The 18,054-nt window shown below is 39.8% G+C and overlaps 1 protein-coding gene and 1 long non-coding RNA gene across 5 annotated transcripts in view; one reads left to right on the top strand and one right to left on the bottom strand.

Annotated features, from left to right (window-relative positions):
• Positions 1 to 7,289: 7,289 nt before the first annotated feature.
• The window catches only part of RMDN2 (regulator of microtubule dynamics 2), a 48,919-nt gene continuing 38,154 nt past the window's right edge, over positions 7,290 to 18,054 (bottom strand). For 2 of the 4 annotated variants that reach the window (XR_009966812.1, XR_009966811.1), the window contains 2 exons: positions 8,481 to 8,638; positions 7,290 to 7,990 (listed from right to left, as the gene is read on the bottom strand). Coding sequence is in view for 2 of the 4 variants with exons in the window: in XM_062629545.1 (XP_062485529.1) it covers positions 7,937 to 7,990 (54 nt within the window). In the remaining 2 variants the exon portion in view is untranslated. The remainder of the gene's footprint in view (positions 7,991 to 8,480; positions 8,639 to 18,054) is intronic. The other 2 variants (XM_062629545.1, XM_062629544.1) reach the window with 1 other exon arrangement.
• On the top strand, positions 10,181 to 12,614 carry LOC134169205 (uncharacterized). Its single transcript, XR_009966814.1, has 2 exons — positions 10,181 to 11,047; positions 12,161 to 12,614. It is a non-coding gene; the product is annotated as an uncharacterized LOC134169205 (long non-coding RNA).

An 18,054-nucleotide genomic window follows, 5' to 3' on the forward strand; every position in this document is an offset into this window, starting at 1 on the left:
GTTAGGCTATAGAAGGAAGTACAGGAAGAATCTTTCTCAAGTATTCAAACTTCGATAGAAATTTCAAAAGATTCACAAAGTAATCGGGTTGCTTATTGTAGCTACAAAACACAGCAAGTTATATCTATTTTAATTCCTCTCTTAAACTTATGTATGTGTATATACACACACAAATACTTTTGCATGCATACAGACACACAAACACAGAAACTGTAGTCCCCATACAATTTCAGCACATGTAATTACAATATGACATTTAAAATAGGATGGGATCCCTTGCATTTCTACTGCCAGTGCAACACAGAAATCAGGATGTTGCCGTGCAGGTGAACTTAATCAACCTGTGTGCTTTTACCTCGGACCACTGTAAATACACTAAACATTTGCTTCTGTTCTGCTGCTCAATTTGATTTAAGAAAAACTCCTTCATTCAAGTTCCTTCTCTCACCTAAGGATTTAAGGATTAAACAACCCCCTAACAATTTAAGAAAACACAACACCCCTCAGCTTGCCTTTAATGCTGCCAATTAATGAAGCAGATCTCAGCTGCGGGGAATCTTTGGTAGTTCCCCTAGCAAAATGCTGCTGACAGAGCCACGCTTATTTGCAGCAGCTGCCTCACACCCACCACACAACCTCTATGCAGGTCTGTCGGGGAGGATTTTAACTAAGTTCTGTAAGCAGTTATCGAGAAAACTGAGTGAAATATTGCCAGTTAAAAGATATCTCATAAAAATCGAGCTACAGCAATGCTTTCACACTTCTAGCTTGAGTTTAGTACTCATTTGCTTAACAGTAACTAGCTCCTGTCACAGGAAAATGGCAGTCCACAGGCACTGCACTTGAAATGTCTTTTATACCTTGTATTTATTCCATATACGTTTAAGTTATTGAACATTTTTTGAAGGAAAAAATTAAAACCACATTTTCATTTCACTACCCCCTGCCACAGGCACCAGTGTCCCAGTGATGTGGTGGTGACAGAAGGCAGCTCTGCAGCATCCCCCCAGGTCTTGGTGCAAGCCCTGAGGGGAATCAAAGCTGTGCACAAGGGAACTCTTGCACGTAGGTAGTTGCAGGCCAAAGGCTTAACAGCCCTTCTCCTCAGGAGGTAACAGATCCTGTGTACCTTTGGTCAGCTTTCTCAGGGACAGGTTCCAGATTTTCTCTTTTAACTGAATGCTGGCAGGTGCCACAAGCAGACACACAGGCCTGTGGAACACCCACCATTACAGTACCCGTTGCGTGTCACACAGACACAGCAGTGTAAAGCTAGATGCCCCACAGAATATCTACTCACGCCTCCTTTGCCTCCAGACCAGCAGCAGCTGGGGGCTCAGCCCGTCTTCCAGCAAACTCCTGCAGTAACACTGCTCCAGAATGACCAGCTCACACACCTAAAGCCACCTTCCACAAGCTCCGAGGCTCTCTTTAGTCCAATCATACATTTCAAAGTCCTGCTTCTCTGCTGCCAAGGGCCACCTTAGCCCCAGATCCAGGCTCCCTGGGCTACTGTCCCCACTGCCCAGTCCAGTGTGCCTTCCTCTCCCGGGCCTCGCCAGGCTGCTGGCCCACACCTGTGAGGAGACCGGGCTGCTGCCACTCACAGCCATGCTGGCAGATAGGCTTTTGAGGTACAGCTGTATGTCTGTCAGTGTGTCTGCAGCAGCCTTCTGTGCCTTCCAAACCAGCCTGGAAATGCAGCAGGAATGCTTCCCAAGGCTTCATCTTCCCCGACAGCTCTTCAGGTGCTGACAGAAAGAGCAAAAGAGGCCTAAAACGTGAAGCCTATTTTACTGCTTACTGGTCTGTGTTCTCCAATCAGTTAATGCTTGGCCAAACCTTGAGTGTTCAGTAGGCTAGACTGAACATAAGCATCCCCCTCTAGAGAATAAATTAATGTCCTTTACAGAAATCATATCTGGTGGGCAGCTAATTAAAAGTATTGATTTAAGATTTGATTTTATTGGGCACTCTGTAAGCTGGCCTAGCATCTGAAAACCAGTGGTCCTTAACCCAGAGCCACCGTTAGAAGCTTTATAAATGACTTTTTGAGGGAAGCATAGGGGTAGCCATGAGGTGTGAGGGAAGATCGTGAGGGGACAGCAGGGACATCCATGAGGGGAGATCACGAGGGGTGGCCATGAGGAGTGAGGGGAGACTGTGAGGGTACATGAGAGGTGGCCATGAGGGAAAATCATGAAGCAGGTGGTGGGGTGGTTGTGAGGGGAGATTGTGAGGCGAGAGCAGGGGTAGCCATGAGGGGTGGCCATGAGAGGTAGAGGCAGCAGTTATATAGTGTGGGCCACTACAAGAGAGCAAATGAGGGGTGGCAGTGCCTGGAAACCATGAGGGGCAGCCATGAGGGGAGATCAGTTTGCCCTTAGTGACATGGTTTAGTGGTGGGCTTGACAGCCCCAGGGTAACAGTTGGGCCCAATGATCTTAGAGATCTTTTCCAACCTAGCTGATTCTATGATTCTGTGATTATCTTCTTCTGAGATTAGGAAAACACAAATAAATTGCTGAATCCATTTTGCTGACTTGCTACATTTTTCTGAACGACTAACAAGAACACTTTCTCACCTGGAGGATGACATTTCATCAGCCATGTTGATTACCTTTATCCATGAATTAGAAACCTGAACTCAGTTTTGTAGCTTGAAAAGTACATCCACGTTCATGTCCCATATCCTTAAGACATGTTTAGGTTACAATATTCCCAGTCAGCATTGTGTGACTATTTTTTTAACTCATATAGATAGTGAATTCAAACCAGCCTAGAATTAATAAAGATGACATGAAGAGCAGATAGACAGTGTTTGCATCATGTAACTTGGGTACATAACCAAGTAGCTTATCCCCCAGTCACATTACAGGTCAGCAGCACTACCAAGCACAGAGCTCAGATTGTTCATATTCAAGTTCATGCTGGACATTGCTCCCACAGATAATTCTAGAATGACTGCTTGTTTATTTTAATGAAATAAGTAAAATATTTCCTCAGGAAAAAAAAGAATTATTAATGTTTAACATTTTTAGTTCGAGTGCTTCATTTACCAGTGTCACACATGGGTTACACAAACATAGATGGGGCCAGAAAAGCTTATTTCTTTTTGTATTGTCAAGGCACTTGATTTGTTTCTTCTCCAAGGAACTTGGGAGTCTTTAAGAAGGGAAAGTGGTGGAAAGTAAGAATATAACCTTATGTCAGAAGGAAAAAAAAAAAGGTAACAATAATGTCTGCCTTTCAGGGAAAGTTACTCCTTGAGTTCACAGGCATGATTCCTGCAGTACAATTTTAACTGTCACATTACTGCAGGATTTTCTGATTTGGCATAGGGGTAATGTATCCATCAGGACCATTGTGTCCACTGAAAGAAAACACCACAGACACAGAAAAAATTGAGGGTGCACAGAAAAAATTGAGAAAGCCCACAGACCTTGCCGGAATCCACAGTACCTGCCTACAGTTCTAGGTACTTGAGGTGGAAGGTGTTCAGGTAGTGCTGGCTGACGATAAGTAGATTCAGATAAGCAGATACGTTTGGGTAGATCTCTGGGAGCCACTTTATTTTTCTTTATGGTTGGTTGGTTTTGTTTTAGTTCAGGCTTTTACTACTATAATTAACAGGGTTTCAGGTGTGGAATTAGGGTTGTTTTTTTTTTAAATTAATTGGACAGAGGAATTTTCACTTTCCTTTCTAATTTGTCAGCTACTCTCCACTGTTGGGCAGCTTCCTAATTTATTCCACAAGTTAGTATATTGATATCACAACATAAAAATGAGTAAATCACCCTAAAATTCTGCAAAAGGAAAGACAATAATTTAAACAAAGTAATTTGAGAGTGTATCATTTTAAACATTTCCACAATATAACTTAAGTTTGTGATTGCCTGCTGTTGCAGGGGGACAATCCTACAGGGACCAGGATCCAATGACAGAGCCCTTAGCTTCACCACAAGAAATCAAAAGTATCTCAGTTGTCCAAGGAAGGCAGAACTAGTAATTTTAACTTTAATGAAACACAAGTACCAGATAAAGACCCCCTGAACCCACCTTTTACAAATGTATAAAGAGATGAATTCCCTAGGAGAATATACAGCGCATGTACTGGAGCAAAGACGAAGGAAGAGATGCCACAGGGAGAGAGCTGAAGGAAATATTGTGCAACATGGCCAAGGCACTGTGGCTTCCAGCAGCCTGCAGCCCCATCTGCTCCATACAGCTTCAAGGCCCGCAGGGGTTAATACAGCTAACTTCTAGCTCCTCCACGGAGACAAAACTACGGAAGTGAATGTCTGCTTGTGGATATTTTAAACAAAAAAGAAAACATATGTCCCTCTGGAACTATGCTTGCTGTTTCTCCAGCAGATATGACACAGAGAACAGACAGCCTAGGCCTAGAACTAAATGAAAAAGCTTTATTCCAATGAGCAATTAGAGAACAATTTAGGGAACATGCTCCAAATATAAAGGTTCTCAGATTAGCAAAGTAAAAACACAGAAAAGTTGAGAATGCTTATGTACACTAACTAGTAAAAAATTTAAAACCCACAAAATATCTTGTCTGTGTAAACCAGCAGTTTCCTACCTGTGTGAGGAATATTTCTACAAACTATGAAAGACAATTTAGAATTAAAATTAAAAACAGCCTTTTCTCTCCCAGATGTTACTTTGTGATTCTACACATAACTAGTAATGAGCAAAAATTTTAACAGGAGAATGGACTTAATTCAAAAGGCTGAAAAGAAAAATTGGTAATTTCACTTAAAAAAATAGAAATTTACTTTAAAAATTTAAACATGTGGATTAAAACCACAAGTGTGATAAATAAATAGTTGAGGCCAGTATGATGCCTATCTTTAAATTCAAGTCCTGAAACATGATGGTAGATGTTTCACAGTACAAATTCATTAGGTAGTTTGGACCCAAATGCGGAGCCAGTGCGTGCAGACACAATCCCACTGACTGCAGAAACTCAGCAGGAGTGCCTGTGGCTTGTAGGGGGCCTGGAGCTGTGCACTCTCCAGGGACAGAAGGCTAGGGGGGATCTTACGAAGTCATCTGGTCCAACCTCTGCCAGAAGATGAACTGTGCCTTAAGCACTGCCAATGTTTAAAGTTGTCTTTGTTTAAAAATCTGTGTAATTGATTTTATAATGTTCTCAGGAAATGTACTGCAGGATCTTACAAAACTACCATCAGGATTATTTCTCCAAATGCCTAATCTAAAGGTAGGCAATTACTTCTTGCCCTATGAACAGGGGATTTGGGGAACAAGCTTTTGGTTCTGTATTTTTTACTGTCTTCACTGTAACAGCTTTTTACAAATATGAATATTCCTTTAGTCGTTGCTCCTGCAGACTAAACAAACCAAATTCTTCCAGTTTTACATACAAAATTATATTGCCTAGCACTCTCATCTTTCTTGTCTCTCTCCACTGGACTCTTTCCAATTAGCCCCCAAGCTCCTTGAAGTGCGGTGCCTGAAACTGGATAAAGTATTCCAGCTCCAACCTCATTAGGCGTAATTAGAGTAAAAGGTTATTTTGTGTGAATTTAATGAGGAATGCTTATTTATTTAGCTTAGTAGGAAATCTAGTTTTTCACTAAAACATTATATTATTGACCCACAATTAGTTTGCCACTCAGCAGAACCTGCATATCCATTTTCATAGAATAACCACAATTAGCCAGGTCTCTTCCATCCTTTACCTGTTACTCAGTTCAGTTCAATACTTTCTATTTGCCCTGAATGAAGCAAATCTTACTTGTCACCTAATTTCAACAATTAAATAACTTCTTGTTCTAATCTATTTCTCTGATACACTTTTAGCCTTTATTGGCCATACATGATTGTAAATGAAGTATCTATTGCAGAATCCAATTTATTTTATAAAGTATATTGATTAGCATAAAATTGATCTAAGTAAAGGCCTCCTTCTAACATTGTCCTAGGTGACAATGAATTGCTAACAACCCTAAGTACAAAGCACGCTTGTAGATCCATTTAAACCATGCTTCCTGCTTTGGCAATGAAAATGTCACGAGCTGTCTTTACCAAAAATCCCTTACCAAAATCAAGATGGGTCACCTCTGCAGCTTCTCTGTTCACAAGTCAATTATGCTGTCACAGATGAATTATTTGATATGATTTATCTCATATGGTATTTTTCCTTTTCTCTGAAATGGTGTATATATAAATAAATTTAAAAAAAATAAAAAAAGAGAACTCTGTAATTGAAAAATAGGTATAGGAACTATTTTCCCTCAGAATTAATATTAAAAATTACTACAATGCATATTTCAACTTGTGAAGATCATCAGGATAATGAAAACCATGAAGATAACAGTGAGAATTCAGAACTAGTTCTGAACTTCCAGATTTTGTTCAGAGATATCTGAAAGTAATGCTTGTATGTCTGAAAATGTATTTTTAAAGAGTATGTTTGAAAGAAATAGACAGCCATGGTTTATGAAATCTCTGAATTTTATGAGGAGTCATGGAGTCAGGCTAAATCCAAATGTTACTCTACATATTTGTCTTCTTCCAGTCTACTGTATCTATTGCCTTCTGTTGTTAGTAGTTAAAATCACTCTTACCTATGAGATGCTTCAGTCACAGGTATTCATACTCCTTCACATTGGACCGATTTTTAGATCTTTGTTGAGGTGACTGTAGTTCCTGCTTGCTAATTTCACTGTTCCACATCTGTTCAAAATTAAAGCCCCAACTGCTAGTTCAATATATTGGTGCCATATGAGTCCTCCTTGTCTTAGCCATAAACTGGTCCATGTTATCTACACATCAAATATGTCAAAGCAATGTGCAGTTATCCTTATCCAATTGTATTTCCTTTACCAGAAATGCTTAGCTCTTCCAGATACACTCCCTGCATCTAGATTAAGATCCTGAAATAAAAGCCTTTATTCTTTATTTAGTAAAGGCCTTTATTCTTCTACAGAGTTCAGTAAATTCTTTGTCAGTCTGTTGGTGAACTATATTAGTTCTCTACCTGTTAGATTTTATTGAAAACACTGCTGTCCTACATGCTCAGATGGAAGTAGGAAGCCTTTAATTAGGCTAGTACAAGTTAAGCTATATATAGAGAGGATATAATGGTCAGTGACGGTCACATGGTCGACTAGATTCTCCAGAGACACACTGGTGCCACCATGCTAGCCAACTGTTCAAAGAGAAAAAGCCAGGATTCACAAACTTGATGGAGGTCCAGTAACAAATCCATTAAACACCACAGCTGCAACAGATTGATCTTAAACACTTCATTTCAATTGGTCTGATTTTTAATATTGTACTTCATATTGCAAATAAAATAAAATTTTAGTATTTAATTTGTAAAGTTTTCACATTTTCATTTAAAACTGACAGTAGGTTTAAAGTAAAAAGAGCTTTGTGGAGGCAACAGCTTTAACTTCAACAAGATTCTAATTTTATAATAGTAGAGGAAAATGTGTAAACATAGGCATTCATGATTTTCTTCTGTACACATCTACGTAAATTAGTTGATACAAATATAATTTACTATAGAAACATTTGTTTGGTTTTGCTACAGACAGTTCTATGCTGGCATCGCATACTAGTCAATTAATCTTACAAAGAGTGAGATCTATGCATTTTGCTTTCTAACCCCCAGTATGTCCATTGCCAGCAGTGGACTTCATGTTCAGAGAATCAGACTCACAGTGTCAGCAATTTAAAATTAAACTTCAGTATGAGATTATAAATAATAAAAAATGAATCCATCATTTTCATAACATAATCACCGGATGCTTAAATGCCATGATCCAAACCAACCAAAATCAATGACAGTTTTCCCATTCACTCAGCTGGAATTCACCCACAGTTCCCAGTCACTGTAGATTCTCAGTTTTGCAATTTTATCACAGCATGAAGAGTTAAAAAGCACGTAGTGTCACAGCCTCAGTGTGAGAAGTAAAGCCTCTAAGTCTTTCTGGGCCTCTTTATCCTGAAAGAAACAGACAATCATGCATGAACTTAGATGGGATAAATCCCTTCATTTGTATAATATGCACCTATCCACATTTCTTTACTAACAGACATAACACACAAGTGTAACTGCCACAGAACGTAAAGACTGCATAGTAAGTTAATTTCTAAGTGAATGCAAAAGTAAAGTTTGAAGTGAAAACAAGAGCCAGATGGCAGCCCTCTCTTTACAGCTCTGTTAAAGCACTTATAAGGTTAGCCACAAATAGCCTTCTTAGCAGACCAGCAAGCCTTTTAGCTTAGGCCATAACTTTTACTGGTGTACTTTGCAGGAAGTACTGCCTTGCCTTATACTTCACGCAATCTTGCAATCCAAATGTGTGCAGGTTTACTAAAGACATTTCTATGATGTTTCTAATGATTTATTATGCAGTTGACAAGAAAATATTGGGAAATGCAATTAATGACATCAGTCAGATTGTAGTTTTGGTGCATACAGCCATACCTACCTCTAATAACCAGCATGGATGGACTACACCCTCAGTACCTTCCATACCGGTGTTAGTGAGCTCTGCCTACGGTACTGGGCTCATAGCAGAGAGAACCCAGTGGTGGAGCAAGAGGCAAGTAATATGCTGTGCTCAGAGCCAACACTGTATTATACTTCCTAGGACAGAAGGGAAAGGCTCCTTTCAGGTTGATGCTTAAGTGCACACGTTTGCACAGGGCTTTCTGTAAACCAAATCCAGCTCACAGACTCTTAGTCACAGGTAACCAGTGACATATGTTTTAGCTATTCCATGTATAATCCATTCGAAAAGAGGTACATGCATATGAACATGTAACCACAGTACAAAAACTCCATTATTCTACTGAGTTTTTAAAATGCTTCCTGGATATAATCCGTTTGCTTTACTTACCACTGCAGAACCTCTATTTGCAAAATGCACCTTGGTTTAAAACCGCATTTCTAAAAAGTCAGCACCTTGTACCTGCAGGCTGGTAAGGGTCCAAACACCCAGTAACATGCACCCATGTGTACTTAGCAGTGCAACTGAAAAGCACTTGCATGTCACAAATTTTGTGCAAGTATTTCTAATGACAGAGATGAGTATTTATTTCCCAGATAACAAAAGAGGCAATTCTGAAAGAAAATACTGTAGACAGACAGTGAAGTAATCACTGAATTTCAGGATCACTTCATCATCCAATCAACCAAAGAGCTGGAACAAAATACAGGACATTTTAAAATACATTTTATGGGTGAAGAAATTCCTGCTTCTCTTTATTTTGGTTAGTTGTCTATAATGTCATGGAGGAATAGGGAAGAATATTGAAATGATAGAAACCATATGCCAGACATGTCAAACCATATTATATTATTGGTCTGGATTAAGCCATTAATACATTAGCTGGACACTTCTCTTGGAGTTGCTGCCTTACTCCCACTGGCAACAACAGGCTAAACTATCTGCCTAATCATTTATCAGAGGCCTTAAAAGGCACACACTGCAAAGCCAGTAAGCTGTTGCCAAAATACTCTAACAGAAGGAAATGTCACACTGAATTCGGCACCCCTTAAGCTCCACATCACCACAGGCTGCCTGGAGCACCAGGCTGTGGCTTTCAACAAGAACTGGGAAATTCAAAATTTGTATCAATATACTGATTAATTCAGGAAAAATACATTCTCTTCTGTACTGACTGTGGTCAACTTGTGAAAACTATTCTAACTCCATTAAGCAAAACAGTAAAAAGACAGCTATTGTCCCTTGCTATTAAGAAAATACACTGAACCAAGGTTTCAGTGTATCTGATCCTACTTTTCACACTTTTCTAAGCCAAAAATTATTTTCTCATCTCTCAAGGGTGTTTGGCATTTCATGGGTTGATAGGATTCTTTACACACTTTGAAAGATACAGCATTTAAAAAACATATCTCCAAAAGATTTTGTATAATTGTCTCTCTCCTTAGAAGCAAAGGATTATATTGGGCAATGAGCTTTAACGAGTTGCAAGGGTCCCAAAAACATTAGGCAATCTTCCCTGAATCTTCCACTGGGTTTAGGAAAAAGAATGAACAAACCCATGATTGTTCTAAGATCTAGTTGGAGAAGAAACCGCAAACGTGCAAAGCGTCCAACCTCTGGACGCCAGAGTTGCTAGTTCCAAACAAGACTCTATCAGTATAAGCAAAAAGAACTATTGCTGCAAACTACTTAACGGGCTGCGTTAATTGAGCCAGCAGCTTCCAGTCAGTAAGAACTCAGATGTCAAAAGCACTGAAAAACAATAAACCAGTAATGGCATTAAAAACAAAACTGAGAATGGCCAGTGAATTATTATGTCACCTTTGGATAGAGTCCTTCCAGACCAAGAGGTATGTCATGCTAGAAGGAGAGAGAAGCCACAACTCTGTTCAGTGTACCAGTCTCTAGTTTTAAGAATGAAAACTTCATTAATGCCTGAAGTTTGACTGTTAATGGGAAGACAAAGCCATAAATCCTGTACTTGGCCAGCTCTCTTCTTCACTGATTTTTGGACCTGTGGTTTTCTGGGGGAAGAGGGTGTTCTGTTTGTGTTTGGTTTTTTTTGTTTTTGTGTTGTTTTGTTTTTTTTTTTTTAAGGCTTTGATCTCCCTTTAGAAGATGGCAAGGAGAGGAAGAGGTGCAAGTCACAGGAGGAATGAAACATATTTGTGTCAGACCCATTTGTTCACCCTGAGGCTTAGCTCAGCACTGGCTGAATACACAGTCATTTTCCAAACTTGACTTTCGACTGTCAAGGCTTACATTTATTAAACACTTCTCATATCATTTTCAGAGTTGAATAGGAGTTCAAAATGTTCTGCAAACTGCTACACAAAAGGTATTCAAATTACAGGGTCAGTGACTATATTTTCCCTTCTTTCTATTTAGTTGTTTTTCTTTTATGTTTCATCATCCACAGGGAATATGCACAGGAAAAAAAGACCTGGGAGGCCAGAGACTGAAGAAGGGAAGAGAGGGAGTTGAGAACAAGAGCAAGAGGGAAGAGAGAGCTAGTGGGAAACAGGGAATGTTGGCTTTAACTGGAGGTATTCCATATTTTGACAGTTAATGTCTGCTGAAAAATTTACTGATAAATGTATACACAGACATACACATATAAATATGCATGTAAAAATTAAAACGGCAATTAAAGCAGAGACAGAAAGATAATGATTTTACCTTCCATCTCTGCTAATTATTTCCTTATGCACTAAACACATTCAACCCAGGCACTGCACATATGTGCACTCATTGACAAAGTCCCAACTGTCAACACAGAATGATACACCCCCATGACCGCAACCAAAATGGTTACACTGGCCAACTAAAACATAATTGTGTGCAACTGCTGCCAGATCCCAAGCTGACATGCAGCCCGTAGGGTTTCACTGAAGTCAGCGGGCCTGCATGGTGTGTTAAATGAGCTGGGCTGCCAGGCTTGTCCAAAGCTGTGCTCTGATATGTGGTAACAGCAATGAGGTGCTGAGAGCCACTCCTGCTTTCGGGTACAGCTGTATCATTCTGTCGCAGCTCCAGGAGAAATCCTGGACTGCAACAGAAGAGACTCCAAAACATGCACAGTGATTGCTAATTAAAGAGCAATAGCTCTTGTGGACAATTTAAATCATACACAGTTATACGCTCTCCCTTCACAGCTTCATGACAGACTCTCACAGATGGTGTGACTGTAGTAGGGCATTAAATTGCATATAATTGCAGAATACTATTTTTCCCTTTAGATATTTCAATAAACCAATGCAACCTCCTATATGACAGCTGTATGTCACAAGTTAGGGCATTTCATGTTCTTTCGTTATTTTCAGTATCTTCCTCTGAGGAAGAACTGTGACTTCTCAAAGCTTTTAGGATCAAGGCAAGCACAGCTTTAAAATGCATAGCTGATAGTAATTTCACATTTTCTGATTATCCTTCAAGTAGAGGGAAAAACACTATTTTGCACCAGAAGACTGTGAATAAAGTTTGACGACTGCTGAAGAATTACAGAACGGCAGAATTTAATTTAGAATAATTAATAGTCATGTAAAATTTTTATCCACCTAGTTCTTTTCAACTTAAAAGACTAAGTTTCTGGTTTCCTTTTCCTATTGTTCACAGTGTGGACCTTTTGGTGTTTAAGACATTTCCCTCTTTCTGTCCAGCTGCTGACCCCACCATGCTGGGACCTACAGCACTTTCTGTGCAGTCATCACTGAAACAGCTTGAACATGATTAGCCCAGTTACAGCCCCTTCAGGAAGATGCCTGTTGAGGCTTTCTTTCACCCTGTATATTGACTCTGAGACAACATATTTCAAACTCCTGGAAGCCTGACTTCCTCTGGCCACTCTACATAAATAGGAAACCAGTTCTGAACCTCCTCATCCTGCAGTGCACCCCCACCTCTGTGAATATTTTTCCCACTCTGCGCCTGCATTGCCAGCACACCAGCATAGAAGATAACACTCCATGCTTTGAGGAATCGCCTGTTGATCAGTCTTGCTGTGCTAAGATGTGTATGCTAAAACTGTGTTACCTTTGCTAGGATGTTGAAATGAGTACTTTGTGATACTAGTGGATTAAATCATAAATATAATAAACTCAATATTTATTAGGATAGACTTTATCCTTATCTATGAAACTATTACACTACAAAAAAAAAAATCTGAGTCATTTTTTGGAATTATTTTTGGAGCGGGAGAAAGAATAAGCAGACAACACAAACAAACCTTTTGGCAAGAACTTCAAAAACATGTAGATGGAAAAATCAGAGAAAAACAGACTGTATTCTCTGAAGTGCAAAATAATGTAAAATACAGGAGGTCTCAAAATCTTTTAGCAGCTCTCTTACAAATGTCTTATTTTTACCAGCATTTTAAAGTTTGAAATCTGATCTCTTTATAGTGAGTTTTTAAAAGACCCATTGCCTGAGCTAGAAGCATACAGATTCAGTGTAAAAACAGTGATTAAGGAATAGTTTTTAAAAATATATTCAAAAGATACTTTCATTTTAGGTTGGTGGTAGCTATTGGGAAATTCTTGTTCAACTCCACAAACATTATTAGGAGGAAAACAACAGCCTGGAATTCAAAATGAACACAAATCTGAATACTTATTTTGTAATTGAAGCACCACCGGCTTTTCCTTAGCATTTGGAGAACAAATGTGCATGAAATCTAAAGGAATAAATATCCTCTGAAAACATACTGAGCTGATGATATTGAGAAAGTAAATGTTCCTTTTGATGAGAAAACAAAACCATTTTTGAGCTTAACTCAAACTATTCACATAGTTTCCATGAGTATTTTTTTTCACAAACAAGTCATAATTTGTACCCTTCACTTTAAAAGTACATTACATTTTTCTCCTTCAAATCTTATTTAGAAGGACAGATTACCACAGCAGTTTCAAATGAGATCTGTTAGAAATATCACCGCAAGGCCTGCTACATACAACTAGTCTATGGTAGCTAGAGCAGGGATTTCTTGAAAAATCTGCTGTGGAAAATATACAGGTATACAAATGGTCTGTTGTAATAGAAACAACAGATGGGTGTTGGAGTTTATACTCTGCCTTCTCTTCCATCCCTCTGTATCCCCACTCATTTCCTTATGGACAATATGAGAAATGGAAATTAATGACCGAGGAGATCAATGGTGGTGATGAAAAAAGAAAAAAAAAGTAAGGAAATCTTACAGGCATGCTTTCTCCTCAGCAGCTGCATTCTTGCACAAACATTCAGCCATTGTTCCTGCCCATTATTATATTTACCTCCTCCTTCATGTGGGCTTTCCTAGAGTTTCAAATGTCACTGAGGCTGAAGGCAGAGTCTTTAACAAGTCTCTGCTTCCTGCCATTCTATCACCTGTAAGAAGTGAATACCATAGTGGTCAATTTCTGTACTATCTAAATCTCTCCCACTTGTCAATTTCAACTCTGAATTGCCTTAATTTGTAATCGCAGGGAAGGAGGGATTGTTTTTGAAACCATTATTGGGTTTTTTTAGTCACCAATAATTTTATAAAATACATACTCAGCTTCAAGGAAATTTTTATCTGTAATTTAAGTTAGACTTTCAGCAGCTCTCAGTGAAAATAGATTTGCTTTGCGTTCTTCCTGCTTTGCTGTCTTCGGCTCTTCCAAGACTATAGTTTTTGTAATGTAACTGCTGCTTTTTAGACTTATCTTCAAATAATGTCATAGAGACCAGAACCTTGACATTTTAATCACTTTCTCTGTTAGCCTGTTAAATCCCTTTATGGTGAGCTTACTGGTCCTACAGGCACAGAGTTCACTCCCATGCCAATGCTCATCTCCAGATGAGCAAATACAAAACAATTTCTTTCCTATTATACTTTATAATCCTACATTCAGATTATCATTTTCTACAATTTCAAGCCTTGAAAATACCCAACAAAAGAAATTAGTGTCTTATTCCCCTTTCATGCAAAGCTCTACGTGTTTAATCAAGCACACCCCCCGCATTTTGTCTTTCTATATGCAAGACAAATGCTCATGTTTTCAAATTTTAAAAAACCATTTTTTTCCACCTCAGTAGTCCACCACATCTGGTTTTGACAGCTCTTCATGTAGTCACACTCAGCAAGGCTTTGAGCGCACTACAAAGTAATGAGTCTCAGTAAGGGTAATGCAACATCTACTAGATAAACAGAGCAGCTGTTAAGCCCTTTACAATAGCTCACAGCAGCCCTGAACATTAGGATTCTTTTAATGAAGGGGTGAATGTTTCCCAGGACCCTGAGGTTATTCACCTGGACAGCAACCAGAGAAAAGCAAAATAACTTAATGCCCTGTACACCTCCAACAGTGAAGTACCACTCCACAGTATGACAGTATTTATGGCCAAGGAAAGACCATATAATTCATTAGAGTTTTTTGTTTAGAGAGGATAAAAAGTGCATTGTACTGCAACATTAGTTAAAATTAAAAAATGCAGAGACTGATTATTAAAAATGTGCCAAACTATTTTTTAAACCAGGTATTAGGACTTAGAGGACTCGTTCAATCAGAACTTGTCTCTTATGATTTCTTTGGTATCTTTTTTCAGGTTCATAATAGGGTTGAAATTGTCCATCTGACTTTTTTTTCTCTTTTAAGAAGAATTACCTCTGTTTGGAAGCCCCTCCACCCCTTGAATTAAAAACATATTCTCTAAGTGGTAGAACAGATGCACAGAAGGGATACTGGATGCAATACAACATTCAAGACAAAAATCGTATCACTTAACTTGAAATGTTACATGAAATGAATCCTAGACAAAGTGTCAAAGAAGTGCCCTGAGTTAGACCAGCTGAGAATTTGACCAGAGGTTTAAAATGAGCTATGGGCTATTTTACTGATGCTGAGCACCTCTGGTTCCCACTGAAATCACTGGAAACTGTGGATGCTCAGAAGCAATAAAAAGTAAACCATTGTCTACTATTATTTTTCATACTTATACTGTGGGATGATTTGTATCATGAAATACTATACATTTCCTCAATGTGGCACCTTTCCAGCAACTTTTGTTTCTCAGTCTGCTCCTGATTTTATGCCTTTATACATATACATGTTTCCCAGTAGAAGCCAACATTTAAAAACAATACAGAAATTCCCCTGCCTGAAGAATAATAGAAAACTGACACGAGAAACTGTGATTACACATGGGAATGATGGATTTTGCATGACTGTGACAACACACCATGGTGCTGACAACCTTGCAATCCTGTGCTGCGGCTAACAAAGAAATCCTCGTAACGCTGCTGACCTGCGTTTTCTTTTTCAAACCATCTTTTACAGGGCTGTAATCAATTCAGGCACTTTATCAGCATCTGTTTATTACTATCTCCCCAACGTATCTTTGGTTTTATTACAGTCTCTTCCCTCCCTTAAACTGACTGGACTAAATGTTATTCCTACATACAGTTCAAGCCCTAAACGACTTCAGTTCCAACATGTTTCCCCCCCAGTCAGTGATAGTCTTTCTCTAATACAATAACAAAACCAAAACATAATATTCTAATTCAGATGGGACTTGAGGTAACATTTCATATCAGCAGTTTGTATTCCAGATCTCCATTTTACAGTAATTCCTTCACACATGCACTTGGTTTTACCTTGTGCTGACTGCTTTTTTTTAGAATCATAGAATAGTTAGGGTTGGAAAGGACCTTAAGATCACCTAGTTCCAACCCCCCTGCCATGGGCAGGGACACCTCACACTAAACCATGTCACCCAAGGCTCTGTCCAACCCGGCCTTGAACACACCGGGGATGGAGCATTCACAACTTCCCTGGGCAACCCATTCCAGTGCCTCACCACCCTTACAGTAAAGAACTTCTTCCTTATATCCAATTGAAACTTTCCCTGTTTAAGTTTTAACCCATTACCCCTTGTCCTATCGCTACAGTCCCTAATGAAGAGTCCCTCCCCAGCATCCTTATAGCTCCCCTTCAGATACTGGAAGGCTGCTATGAGGTCTCCATGCAGCCTTCTCTTCTCCAGGCTGAACAGCCCCAACTTCCTCAGCCTGTCTTCATACGGGAGGTGCTCCAGTCCCCTGATCATCCTCGTGGCCCTCCTCTGCACTTGTTCCAACAGTTCCATGTCCTTTTTTATGTTGAGGACACGAGAACTGCACACAATACTCCAAGTGAGGTCTCACAAGAGCAGAGTAGAGGGGCAGGATCACCTCCTTCGACCTGCTGGCCACGCTCCTTTTGATGCAGCCCAGGATACGGTTGGCTTTCTGGGTTGCGAGTACACACTGAAGCCTGCTCATGTTCATCTTCTCATCGACCAACACCCCCAAGTCCTTCTCCACAGGGCTGCTCTGAATCTCTTCTCTGCCCAGCCTGTAGCTGTGCCTGGGATTGCTCTGACCCAGGTGTAGGACCTTGCACTTAATGGTTAAACTTCATGAGGTTGGCATCAGCCCACCTTACAAGCGTGTCAAGGTCCCTCTGGATGGCAATCCCTTCACATTGCTCCCAAATTCCTGTTCTTACCTCAGAGTCCTCCTTCTTCCTCAGGTCTGACAGTCCTTCAAGAATGTGATTCCTTTTACCACGGACTAAGCCCTTCCAGGTGTCTGAGGACACACTGAACTCCAGCTTATGTTTAGACTGATGACACTGGAATTTAGGGGCAGGATTCACATCCCATCAGCTGCACAGTCTAGAAGCCAGGTGTCTCAGGTACACAGCTTACACCTGTCTCTACATCTAATCTCTCTCTGCCATCAGGGGACAGAGGGAGGCAGGATGGGGAACCTGACCCATCTCTCTCTCTCCACCGACTATAGGGGAAGCCTCAGCAACTACCTTCGGTCACTAAAATTTTGTCTGGCTACTGTTAGCAAAGATGAGACCAAATCTAAACTATGTCTATGCTTTTTCAAGGAGTCTCTATGAATATATTGAATGACTTGCAGTTTACTAAACACAGGCAGTCTTTTGCCCATCAGAGTGTCTATAAATATATAAAGGGGGAGTGTCACGAGGATGGAGCCAGGCTCTACTCAGTGGCAAACAATGATAGGACAAGGGGTAATGGGTACAAACTGGAACACAAAAGGTTCCACTTAAACTTGAGAAGAAACTTCTTCTCAGTGAGGGTGGCGGAACACTGGAACAGGCTGCCCAGGGAGGTTGTGGAGTCTCCTTCCCTAGGGACATTCAAAACCCGCCTGGACACATTCCTGTGTAACATTATCTAGGTGTTCCTGCTCCAGCAGGGGGATTGGACTAGATGATCTTTCGAGGTCCCTTCCAATCTCTAGCATACTGTGATACTGTGATCAGAACTTTTGTAATACATGTTTGTTTGCAATTTTACCAGGTATCTTAAGAGCTCATTGCAAGATTACCAGGCCTGTAGTAAGTTGAATACAGGAAAAATAAGAAAATCACCAGCACAGTCAGTGCAGATATATACAAAACAGGCTGAGCACAGCCGATTTCAGTTGTATGCTCTTTCCCTGACACCCCTAGTCCTACCTTTTATGCAAAGATGTAAGGTACTAAATGAAGGATAATGTATAGCAGTCTTTTCTGTG

The sequence above is a fragment of the Pezoporus occidentalis genome, unplaced genomic scaffold (genome assembly GCF_034315485.1).
Source record: "Pezoporus occidentalis ecotype Australia unplaced genomic scaffold, CSIRO_AGI_Poc_V1 ctg34, whole genome shotgun sequence".
In the NCBI taxonomy this organism is placed as follows: domain Eukaryota; kingdom Metazoa; phylum Chordata; class Aves; order Psittaciformes; family Psittacidae; genus Pezoporus; species Pezoporus occidentalis.